At 39.0% G+C, this 12,924-nt stretch overlaps 1 protein-coding gene across 1 annotated transcript in view; it reads right to left on the bottom strand.

Annotated features, from left to right (window-relative positions):
* Positions 1 to 9,218: 9,218 nt before the first annotated feature.
* Positions 9,219 to 12,924, bottom strand: part of unc5db (unc-5 netrin receptor Db) — a 274,435-nt gene continuing 270,729 nt past the window's right edge. The window contains 2 exon segments of the mRNA XM_050051503.1: positions 9,219 to 10,973; positions 10,975 to 11,149. Coding sequence (XP_049907460.1) covers positions 10,932 to 10,973; positions 10,975 to 11,149 — 217 coding nt within the window. The 3' untranslated portion in view covers positions 9,219 to 10,931.

Genomic DNA, 12,924 nt, shown 5'->3' with positions numbered 1-12,924 from the left:
GCAGCGGTGCCTGGATAGTGTGACGTGTGTGGTTGTGCTGCGGCCGTGGTCCTGCCAGATGCCTCCTGCTGCTGCTGTTATCATTAGTCATACTTCTATTGTTATTATACATATATGATTATTGTCACACATGTATACTATCAGATATTAATATATTATTATTAATTATAATATTATTACTTTCATTAATGTTGTTGTAAGCTACTGTCATTACNNTAATATCACACATGTATACTATCAGATATTAATATATTATTATTAATTATAATATTATTACTTTCATTAATGTTGTTGTAAGCTACTGTCATTACCGTCTGTCCTGCATCTCTCTCTGTCTCTGTCTCTTTCTCTGTCTCATTGTGTCATACAGATTACTGTTAATCTATTATGCTGATCTGTTCTGTATGACATCTATTGCACGTCTGTCATCCTGGAAGAGGGATCCCTCCTCAGTTGCTCTTCCTGAGGTTTCTACCTTTTTTTTCCCGTTAAAGGTTTTTTTTTTAGGAGTTTTCCTTATCCGCTGTGAGGGTCCAAAGGACAGAGGGATGTCGTATGCTGTAAAGCCCTGTGAGGCAAATTGTGATTTGTGATATTGGGCTTTATAAATAAAATTGATTGATTGAATTGAATTGATTGATTGAACTTGCACAGAGAATGAAAAAGGGGAGGCTTCAGCGTCCGCTGATGATCACAGTAACACCCCGAGTGAACAAACCAGGGTGAAATGTTTTTCTCCTTTGACTTGGTCTAAGCAGGAATGCTTTCCTTATGTGCTGTAGTGCAAGCTCAGTGAGGTGTTATTCATTTTAAGGCAACATTAAAGAGGAACACCAGTGATTTTATGTATCAAAGTCTGTTTACAGGTGCTGAGGAGTACTACTGCACATGAGCAAAAAGCTTTTATGTATGACGACCTTAGTTTCTCCCAAGGGAGCAGTGCGAAGTCTGATAAATGTCTTCAGCTGATGTTACTTGAGCCAGTGTTGGTCTGAAGACGACAAATCTGAAAATGAAAAAAATCTGGGGGTGTGGAATTAAAAAGAAGTGAGCTTACCATACATATGCTGACAGAGGCAGAAATGTGGTTTTAAAGCAACCTGATCTCACAGAAATACGTGAAATGACCACGACCTCTTAACACCATATTCCGTGGTGGCAGCACGTAATGAGTTAAAATTACATGCCAGTACCACGGAAACAATGCCAATGTAAAGGCAATTAGGATCCTTTGTCGTGGTGGACACACAAATTCCCTGATTCAACAACATCTCGTCAACCTCGTTTTCCTCAGTGATATCTTTAACAATTCCTGTATACACACAAAAACACGGAAGTGTCCTTTATAACTCAACAATATGACAGGTTAATGTCAAGGCCATAAAATAAAATAAATGTATTTAATTTTATTTATACACTGGGCCTTCAAAGTGCTCTCTGAAACTAGACCTGGCATAGCTTGTGTCCAAAAAATGAAAAAATCTAAACTTTGTCGTAGAGCTAAACCAAAAACATCATTGGAAAGGTCTCAACCTGGAGAGTAACATATGTCAGTTTGAAGATTCTGCATGGCTCCTGCTTTCAGCCATTCACCTTTGAACCTTGACCTCAGTGCATGTTTGAGGGCTTATAACTCAGCAAGGAAAGGGGGTACAGACATGGGACCAACTGTTATAGAGAGCTCTTGACCTCAACCATCATGTGAGTGTAGTCAACAACTGAGGGTGCTGTCAGATATGGGTAAAATATGGATAAAATTAATTTTCACCCATTTAGAAATTAGATATTTAAAATCTGATTACACAAGTGTGTTTACCATCCCCTTAAAGTCCACAGTTTACTCTCAATTCAGTATTTACAACTTCCAAATCTAGGAAAAACACTTATATTTTTTAAAAACTACAATTCCCTTGGACCGCGCCATGCATTTTGATACATATTAGCAACATAGTTGTTAGTCTCGCCACCAGACAATCAGAGATCTCCACCTTCTGATAGTCTGGGGACACTCCTTTCTAAAGTGTGTTTAACACACCAGAGAAAAAGCAACGCCTCTTGCATTTTTGAAAAGGACACGCCCTCCTGGAAATGTGCGCTCCCCCTTTTCTCGTCCGCAAGGAAACAAACACACAGAGAGCTTGAAAATAGATGCAGAGAGATTTAACTCCTTTTTATCAAACGTGTGCTCAGTCCACAAGATTGTGGAAATGAAGGACTTACAGCGACTTTGTTTAAAACCTTTAACGCAGTCGGACTATGTTTACAAGCACAAGAGTTCAGCGAGCCACCGAAGGACCACCCTGCAGATTTACTATTGGTTCTGCAACGTAGGGAGTTTTTTTAAACTCTGAAATTGTATCCGCCCATCTAAACACAAAATCAGGGAGAAAGACATCAGTCTTTAGTTAAGCAAAGCATCTAAAGACTGACTTGTGAGTCTACATAGTTGTAGTTCTTCTGATTTGCAAAGTAGGGTTCTAAATAGGATTGTTAAAAGATATATCTACCCAATATATCTAATATCTAGTAAAGCTGAACTAGTACTGTAAACACACTGCACCTAGATCAACTATGTTAAGAAAAAGTAAAGATGTTGGCTAATTTTTGATATTTTAGCTAATATGCTAGAAACAACGTTTTTGCGGCTTGTAAAATAGAGTCGTAAAATAGAGTTGTAAAATAGGGTTGTAAAAAGATAGATCTACTGAATATCTAGTAAAGCCGAACTAGTAATGACACTGCACCTAGATGAAATATGTTAAGAAAAAGTAAGGATGATGGTTAATTTCAGATATTTTAGCAAGTTCTCTAGAAACGCCGTTTTTGGGGCTCCGGTTGTAGAGTTGTCAAATAGTGTCGTAAAAAAGTAAATCTACTGAATATATCAAATATCTCGTACAGGCGAATTATCATGTTATTATTATCATTATTATTATTATTGGTGGGAAATTATAACAGAGGAATATATATGCCGTTTTAATATCAAGAACACTTTTGTGTTTTTGTGTGTATACAGGACGTTGTTGAATCAGGGAATCCGTGTGTCCGCTGCGAAAAGGATCCTAATTGACTTTACATTGGCATTGTTTCCATGGTACTGGCACATAATTTCAACCCATTACATGCTGCCACCACGGAATGCGGTGTTAAGAGGTTGTGGTCATTTTACATTTTATATTTCTGTGAGATCAGGTTGTTTGAAAGGTGGGTGGGATGGACACACAGTACAGGCACAGAGAAGGGGGCGTAGAATAAAACACGACCATGTCTTTTCCATAATTTTAACATGTCCCCTTCATGACATGGATGGTCATAACAGCAAAAAGTGATGAAACTGATTGATATATTGAGTCATCCTGTCGGCGAAAAACAAAACAAAACCACTCTTGAGATGGTTGGGGTAACTTAATATCACGTGATTTTCCACCTATTGCTTGGATTTAGTTCAAATTTGCAACAACTGTGCCCTGATACCTGCCCTACACCTCAAAGCAGTATGAATATCAAAACACATATTTATTATAAAACCATAGCCTAGAGAATTTTCAAACAGACACCTTTTTAAATGCAAGTTATTTTACTTCAAGGGACAGTTTGGATTATTGGAAGGTGAGTTGTATAGTATAGAGCCATAGTCAGCATATCACATACATATTACACATAGTACATGTCTGTCGGCATGCCCCCAGTTTGGAAAAGCATTCGGAGTGGCAACAAGGACTCTAGGCAACTGCTGTGGACTGTGGCAGCAGCAAAATATATTGTAGCCACCTAAAAAATTATGTTAAGAGTATTTTTAGCACTCTGCCTTTATGCTCTCATCAAAGCCACCAGACTCCGTTGAGAAAAACAGTCATTTTAGCTCGCTCGTCATGCAATGACGCAAACTAACTGATCAGGCAGCAGTAGACCAGCAGCTCCTTTATTCAGCAGTGTTTAACACTATCCCTGCCACTGATGGGATTTTCCATCATGTATGATTCTTGCAATCCGTATTTTCACTGTTATGAGATGGGGGGGAAGCTGTTACACATCTTAAGAAATAGAACAACACTGCTGTGGCCCAAAAACCATTGAATCAGAAGATCAGCTGGAAACCGGAAGAAGACGTTGTTCACAGAGGTGTAGCAGCTTGTAAACTGCATGAAAATGCCGGCGCCGACTTTTTCTCAATAGAGTCTGGGTTTGAAGAAAGAAGTATACAGCTTCACTTCCCCAATGAGAAATCTCTGTCTGACAGTAAGGTGAAAATATTCTAAATATAGTGTACACTAAACTGAGGGTATTTTTTTTGTGGCTAAAATATGGTTTGTTGCTGACCCCGTCCACAGCGGTGCATACTGTATCTTAGCTTCCTTGCCAGTCCTCCTGCTTGCTTCTCCAAACTGGGAGCATGCTGACAGACGTATTGTAGGTCATACACAGTCTATGGATAAGTAAATCCTACAACCCTGTTTTTTAATATATATATATAACGTTACTTTTTGGACTGTAGAAGGGGTCCAATACCTACCTTTGAAAAAGTGCAGGGGACATCCCCCTCTGTCCTCTGGTAAATTACGCCCGTCTGCCAAAATGTACCTCCTCTTACAATGTTTAAACTTGACACTCAAAACTCCACTGTAATAGATGCTGATACCTCTTTTAAACTTTTTTTTTCAGCTTTTGTAATTTCTTAATAGTTGTTTTATGTAATGTTTTTAGTTTCTTTTAAGTTGTCTTTTTTTTGTTTTAAAATTTAATATTAGTTTTCAGACCTTTCATAAAGTGCAGGGGACATGCCCCCTTTGTTCCCCCCTTAAACATCTATATATGAGGCAAATGGCACAAGGCTACATTAGCCGCCATGAGCACAACACACCTGAATGTCTGACTGAACTGTTGATGATTAATTTATGCATAGTTTCACTACATGATGCAAAATAACTAGTGTTAAGACAAGCTGAGATCTTTCAACTGTACATTTATTTCCAAAAGGCTGCATATACATTTGCAAATTCTACTGTACAGAAAACATCCAAAATGTCCATAATTATAGATACAATATACCACAAAGCTGCCCTGGCATTACCAAACATAGATGTTCAGCACTAGAAAAGCTCTGCAGCCTAGTCAATATTATAATTTTAAATACTTTTTCAACTAATACCTTTAAATGTATGTCAGTATGATTAATTGTTTTTTTTTTTTTTCATCCGCATCTGTACTTTACAACATTCACCATTTACAGTAGTTAAACAAGGCACAAGAATAGTGATATGAAGCCGAAGGCCATGCGTAAAGCAAAAAAGAGCATGGGACCGACCAACTCAGGTGACAGAAAGGTCATGGACGCAACAGTGAACTTTTAATCTCATGATACAGGGTTAGTCTTACACCAAAGCATTATACATAGTGAGAATACGTTTTTGTGTAGGTGTGTGTGTGTGTGTGTGAGCTCATTTAAAAAACAAAACAAAATTTCAACACATTAATGGGATACAGTGGACACAGCTGAAACACATCCGGATTGAAGGCGATTGCTATGTGTGATGGGGTGTACGGCACAGACAGGATGCTCTTGATGCAACATAAGCCTCTGCTAAGCGTTACAAAAGCACACATTTCCATTTTTGACACTCTTTGCTTGCAGGAATGAAAAGGAGAATCCAGTTAGTCACAATTAAGAAAACAATCATATTGAGTAACCAAAAAAAAAAAAAAAGATTACCTTCCACATTCTTCACTTATCAGCTTAAATTACATAAAGATATGACTGGAATTTGATTAGAAATGCATAGAGATGATGCAGAGAAATCAAAATGCTTCTTTATCATGGCAAGATGATGCCATTCACATATGTCAGGTCAGAAATACTCAGTGATGTATTCAAAGTCACCATATCATTCCTGATAAACTGCTGAGGGACATATTCAAAATAGACACAGCTCTATTATCTTAAAAATAGCCAGCAGAATTTAAATTCAAATAGAAATGTTAGGGAAATGCAGTCACAGACAAGGAATTGTGGGTTGAGTTTGTTTGGCTGACAGCAAGAATTGTACCCAGCTTTATGCAGGTTAATTCTGGCAATTATGTAAGTCAGTCATGGTTGGAGGTACCAATCTGAAGATGAAGAAATGGCTTCTGATTTTGTTATAGTATTCAACATTGTGCCAAAAATCCACTGCTTTTGACTCTTTATACAGATTAGAGTATCAGCACTAAGATTGGAGACAGTGTAGGATTTGTGGGCACTATAGACTAAGGACTGGATAAAAGCAAAGACTGACTCAACTGGTTGCTACCGACAAAGTCTGAGGAAGAGTGCAGCTCCACGGCTTCACTTTTATTTGTACCACATTACTCATACTGTATAGTTGTTCATGGTTCCAGGTACTGTGATTAGTAAGCTCATTTCCTGAATTTAAGTACAGGCGAGAAAGTACACAAGACTCAATCAACAGGGCTTGCTGATATTTAAATAAAAGTCTTCACCTTGAGGAAAAGCAAGAGTCATTGCTGTATTGGATTGTTTTTTCATCTTTACTTTCAGGGTAAGTTTGGTATTTTCAACCTGGAACCTATTTTCTCATGCATTTGTGTCTAAGTGACTCGTGGGAACAACAATTTTTGTGAGACTGATGCCGACATAGTGGTGAAACAGGCTGCAATGTACCACTCAGGGCATGTTTGCACCGTCAATTTATGTCTACTAAATGTGCTTTTTTTTGCAACTGACATGTTCAGATTGTTAATGTAAGTCTCTGACAACTCATGCAAAGTATACCTATGGAGACAGGTATTGTATAGATAAGATCCTTTTTGTATAACCAGGAACAGCCTGACATTGCTATCACCAGTCCCACCAGACTCCATTTAAATAAACACTAATTTTATCATCATAAAACACACTTCATTCAAAATCTAACAACAACATAAAACTTACAAAATCCATTTTGGTTTATTTTTCCACAGTTCCAACAATCGCCATCTCTGGCTTGGTTGAATTAAACCCTTAATTCACAGAGTTAGATGTGAAAATATGCTCACTCTTTACACACTGAATCTACTCTTTATCTAAATGGAGTCTGGTGGGTTTGGTGATGGTGATTTCGGTGCTGTTTCTGGTTTGAAAAAAAGGATCTTACTCTTTAACAAAAAGGTCTGTCTCTGTAAGGATGCTTTCCGTAAGTAGTCAGACACATAGAATAATAATCTTAACATGTCAGTGGCAAAAACACGTACTTTAAGTGGACTTAAACGGATGGTGTGAACATGCCTTGTATGGTTCCAGTTGCATGCAAAAGTTTCGGCACCCCAGGTCAAAACTGTCTTTACAGTAAGAAAGTAGAGGGTGAACCGATTTCCAAAAAGCAACAAGTTAAAGATGACACATTTCTTCAATATTTAAGGCAATTTTTTTTTTTTAATTTAAATATTTTACAGTTTTAAAACAACAAAAAAGGAAAAGGGCCTGAAGCAAAAGTTTGGGCACCCTGCATGGTCAGTATTTAGTAGTGTCCCCTTTGGCAAGTATCACAGCTTCTTAATGTTTTTTGTAACCAGACTTCAACCAGCCAAGAGCCTTTCAATACTTGTTTTGGGGATTTTCGCCCATCCTTCCTGAAATAATGCTTCTAGCTCTGTGAGATTCTTGGGCCGTCTTGCATGCACTGCTCTTTTGAGGTCTATCCACAGATTTTCAATGATGTTTAGGTCAAGGGACTGTGAGGGCTATGGCAAACCTTCAGCTTGCTCCTCTTGAGGTAGTCCATTGTGGATTTTGAGGTGTGTCTACCAGAAAAGACTTTGCTATCTTCTTATAGTCTTCTCCTGCTTTGTGGGCATCAGTTATTTTAGTTTTCAGAGTGCTAGGCAGCTATTTAGAGGAACCCATGGCTGCTGATTGTTGGGACAAGGTTTCAGGAGTCAGAGTATTTATAAAGCATTGAAATTTCCTAACAATGGCTGTGAACAAGCCATAGCCCGACTAAGCTTATTATGGTCTGACACCCTGTTAAATGTTGTCAGTCAAATGTCTTGGGGTGCCCAAACTTTTGCATGGTGCTCCTTTCCTTTTTTCTCTCTAAAATTGTACTAAACAAAATTGAATATAGTAATCTTGCGTGTGTTGAAAAGCATGTTTCATCTTTAACTTCATGCCTTTTGGAGATCAGTTATATACTCACTGAACTATTCACGGTAAAAGAAATGTTGACTAGAGGTGCCAAAACCTTTGCATGCCACTGTAGATTGTAGCTTGTTTTGTCGCTGCAGCTCTCTTGCTCAGTACTGGACTACTTTTAAAAAACTGTTGTTCCCATTAGTCATATAGGCAGAAAATGTGGGAAACTAGGGCCACAGGGCCCTTTCAGGGCCAAAATAGGGCCTATGTTGTAGTGAAACAGTAGGTTAATAAAATGGCATCATGTCATAGTCTACAGGTCACAATTAGCATCTTTTTGTTAATTTTAACAGTGATTAACAACACTTAAAAATAGCCAACATTTAGGGTGTTTTACACCAAATGCTTAAGTATACCCTCACTGAAACGACTTGGTCACAAGCTAATGTAGTGTTTTCTATGCAAAACTGCTATTTTATACCTGTTATCCAGCAGTCACTTGTATTACCAAATGTATTTGAAGTCTGCCTAAAATGACAAAATGTTTTTCCTGGGGCAAACGAATGTTTAAATCCATAACCACCTACTGTGTCCTTCTGCTATGCTGCTCTTCCTCGCTAGATGCATGTTTAGGCTACTCTGCTAGCTTACAGAAAGAAGAGGCTGTGGCCAAATGGAGTCTGTGTTATATGGTGGTTTTACCCCAGGCAAACATTTTATTATTTTGGGAGGACAGACATGTAAATTCATGAAAAATAACTTCCCCCCTGAAGTCTGTGTAGTGTTGTGTCACAGAATCACAGAGAAGTGCTGGGGTCACAGATGGGACGAAGCTCCCTGTAGCTAACCCTTCCGAACACTCCACACAAAGGTGCGGATGTGTGATTAATTGTATAGAATTCAGAAAAGTCAGTCTTTTCCCTGCTGCTGTAAGTCAGCTCTAGAAGTGAACAATTATAACCTGCCCCTACAGCTCCACACACTGACTAGCTCTCCTCTATTTGAGTATACATTAGCCTAGTCTAGTTTAGCCTAGCCTAGCATATTTAAAAATCAGAGTACTAATATATTTCTTAAAATTTTATTTGTCCAAGTTTTAAGATATCTGCCTTTGAGATTTCTACCTCTACCTGTATCATCCGTCTATGACAAAAATATCAAAGAAAATAAGAAATGATTGTATTTAGTTGAGTAGTGTTTTTTAAACAACAAAATATGTTGACTTTTGGTTTCACATGTGACACAAACAGAAGTCTCCTGGTTAAAAGTCCATGCATGTTTGACCTATCCATAGCCCCTTGGCCACCTTACATGAACTTTCTCGCTCTTTATACTTATTCTTATTCTGTACTTATACTAATTCATGTGTCCATCCCCAGAAAAGATTCTGACTGACTTTGCATTGCCGTTGTTTTCGTGTTGCCAGCACTAAACTTTCACTAAATTTCATGCCCACCACCACATTATGTGTTGTTAAGAGGTCGTGACTATTTGATGCATTTCTATGAGATCAAGCTGTTTGAACAGAAAAGTGACAGCATGTTGTATCTCTGACACCGTGACCATCAGTATTCCTTTTTTGTTTTGTTGTACAATATGCAAATTCACACAGCCTCGATGTGCACATGACCTCTGTAGCCATGAAATGTCAGTGTGTGTGTCTGCATGTGTTTGGGGTGAGGGGGTGGCGGGGGCAGTCGGGTGTGTCAGGGCCTGATATGAGGTCTGTGTGACGGGTGTTAGTGGTGGGAATTGGGTGATAAGACGTGGCGATGCGCTCCCTGCCGTGCCAGGAAATGATGTTTTACAGTTTCCTTCCTCTCTATCGCTTGGTGGAGGAAACTGTAATGAACTGCAATGCCACGGTTAGAAATCTCACTCTGCCACATTATGCCACAACCATCGTTTTTCCCTTATGGGTTAACACATGTGAGGTCACACTCTGATCGTGCTGTCCTTTATGATTAAACTGGGGCTGATACTGTATTTCTCTTAACTGTTTGTTTTTTTAAATAAATGATCATACAACACTGGTTGTCTATGAGAATTTTTTATCTTCCCATAGACTAGATTTTTTTGAGAGATGAAAATGGGCGAATGTCAAGATACTTGGCTTTAAAAGTTCACAATCACAACATTTAAGCAATCAGCAGCTTCCTTTTAAAAATATAATATTGGACGCCAAAAAACATAGCTTCGAAGTCCTCATTCACTCGTTGACACAGGGATGTGGTGTGAGGAAAAATAAGAAATCTGATCATGTGTCTCTGAAATGACGCCACAGTTGTATCATCTTATTTGCATATAAGAACTTGTATGCAAATATGTACAGCTGCCGGGTGGACCACTGGGAAAAGGAGGGGAGGTGGTAGTGACAGTCCCAAGTGAGATAAAAAGGATCTAACACAAATTCAGAAAATAATATGCATCAAAGTTCAGGATATAACCCGCTCACCCTCTGACCTGAAAAATGAATATACAGAGGGGCAGCTTTAACATGAAACAACGAATAAATTAAAAATTAACTTAAAATGGAGTGGAAAGGCAGAAAAAATGTACAGTCCATCCTCAGACAGATTCTTAAAAGAGAGGGGTAGATCCACAGCAGGTACCGGCTCACCTCCGTCTATTGTAATTGGTCGGCATGTTGACTGCTCGCACTGTGCACTCACAACCTTGTGACCTTCCGGCGCACTGCCGTGGTGTGTTGTCTATCACTGGCCGTGTGCGTACACAGATATATGCCCTAGTCTGTCAGCTTTCACTCACTCTCTTTCCCCTCAGCTTGTATATTCAGGAGCAGAGTCCTCTGTTGTCTGATTTGTTAGTTTGCCCGTTCCGTATACACTGCCCGCTTGTATGTGATTGAAGTCAGACTCCGGCTCATCCTGGTCCTTGGGGGAGCTTTTGGAGTGAATCTTGCCAATCTCCTCGAGGGCACTGGCTAGAGAGTCAAGGTCAGCAGTGTCCTGGTGGCGAGCCTCCCACAGGCTCAGTATGACTGCCGACGGGCTCCGCTGCTTTGCAAAATAACCCAGGTTTCTGGAGAGGAGCACACAAAGCTGGATTAATGAACAGCACAGGAAGAGGTCACTTCAGGGACAGAACACAGGGAAATGTTTAATGTTGGCTTCAGATATGTAGTGTATCCTTGCTGATTATGTATGCATTTATCTTGTAAAAGGCATGAGCCAAACTGATGATAGATATAGTGTGACTTTGATGCACAGAAAACAAGGTAAGTAAACTGCAGACCTTAAAGGATAAGGCTCATGTTATTCTATGTTTTTCTTTTTGACATCAAATCCCATTTATAGACTAAAGAAAGCAATTCCCTGAAGCAGCTGGGCACTGTAGTTTTTAGCAAACATAAACGGTAAGAATTAACGCATTTGGTGGGAACTATTTTCAACTGTGGATTAATACACATTTGATGCTTTAATGAGTAGTGGGCAGGGTGGTGTGTATAGGCTTGAGTCAAAGAAAAACTACAGAGTGTGTTGACATGTAAGAAAGGAACATGTCACCCAGTGCAACCAACCTGGTCTCATGCCAAAGTCGTTGAAACCCGCCACTTGGGCAGTGACTTCCAGCGTCAGACACCAACAAAAAAAGCTGTCCTCTCATATCGGCATGATACATAGCGGCACCAAGTGGTGTCAGGGGGAAACGCGTATGGGTCCAACAACCAACGACTTTCCCCCAGGAGGCTGGTGTTTGCTTCCTGTGTGACTGTAAAGCCAAACTCTGTTCTTTTTTCCTAAACCCAACCACATGCTTTTGTTGCCTAAACCCAACCATGTCTGTGTTGGCAAAACGTAACCACGTGCTTTGATTGTTGAAGAAAAGAATGTCCATTTGCAGTGTTGTACCGATGTAGTGGTTTATTTTGAAAGAGACTGTATGCAAACTGTACATTTCCTGTGAAAATGGAAATGTATTTTATAAAAAGACAACACATGTAACAGGCAAAACGCACCGCAAAAAAAACCACACCCAGGGTACCTTGCACGTCATATCCAAATATGGAAAGTCCATGACGAAACGTCGATATGTGACAAGGTCAGAGTGAGAATGTGCTGGTGCAACAGTGTGGCTCTTTGATGTGTTTATACCAACAGACAATATATCAGATTAATACCTTATTTAGCATCATAAACACCCGGAAGAAATGGTAACACAGGTTAGAAATGTGAGGACCTTTCATTAATTAAAATATATGCTACTAGAAAAAAAACTTTGCGCCAGATCATTATGTAGATTAAGGAAGACTTGTCTTTTATGAACTACTTATTTTTTTGTGTGTACAAAATATAAATCTGAAAGCACAGCCAACGTAATTTATTATAAAGATGTAACAGTATTTTGCAGTGATTTTAAGCCATATCTCTGAAGATGTAAATGAGAAGTTGTGTGGGTGTACCTAAGAAGATAAGATGGAACTTGTTGAGTAAAAAATGTCTGTGTTTTCAACAAATACAGATCAACTTAAAAACTAGGTACATTTTTGTAACAATACAAACTTAATTTATCATTGCTGATATCACAGATGTAACTGCTACTTTACATCCACCCAGATTTATTTTCAGGGTTTCTGAAATATCTGCTGACTAAAGGTGAGTGTATGTTGTTATCGCATTATTTGAATTGCTCCTACAGTAGCTCTCAGGTGCAGCCTGTGCTGACATTGTATACATGCTAACAGGTATAGCTGCTGCTACGTGGCTGGTAGGGATGGGCAGTGTGACAATGTATATCTTGATCCTATAGAAATGTGTCTATGGTCAGAGATGTTGCCATATTGTTTCTACTGTTAA

Source organism: Epinephelus moara, chromosome 8, assembly GCF_006386435.1.
Source record: "Epinephelus moara isolate mb chromosome 8, YSFRI_EMoa_1.0, whole genome shotgun sequence".
In the NCBI taxonomy this organism is placed as follows: domain Eukaryota; kingdom Metazoa; phylum Chordata; class Actinopteri; order Perciformes; family Serranidae; genus Epinephelus; species Epinephelus moara.
This window is presented reverse-complemented; position numbering and strand designations above follow the sequence as displayed.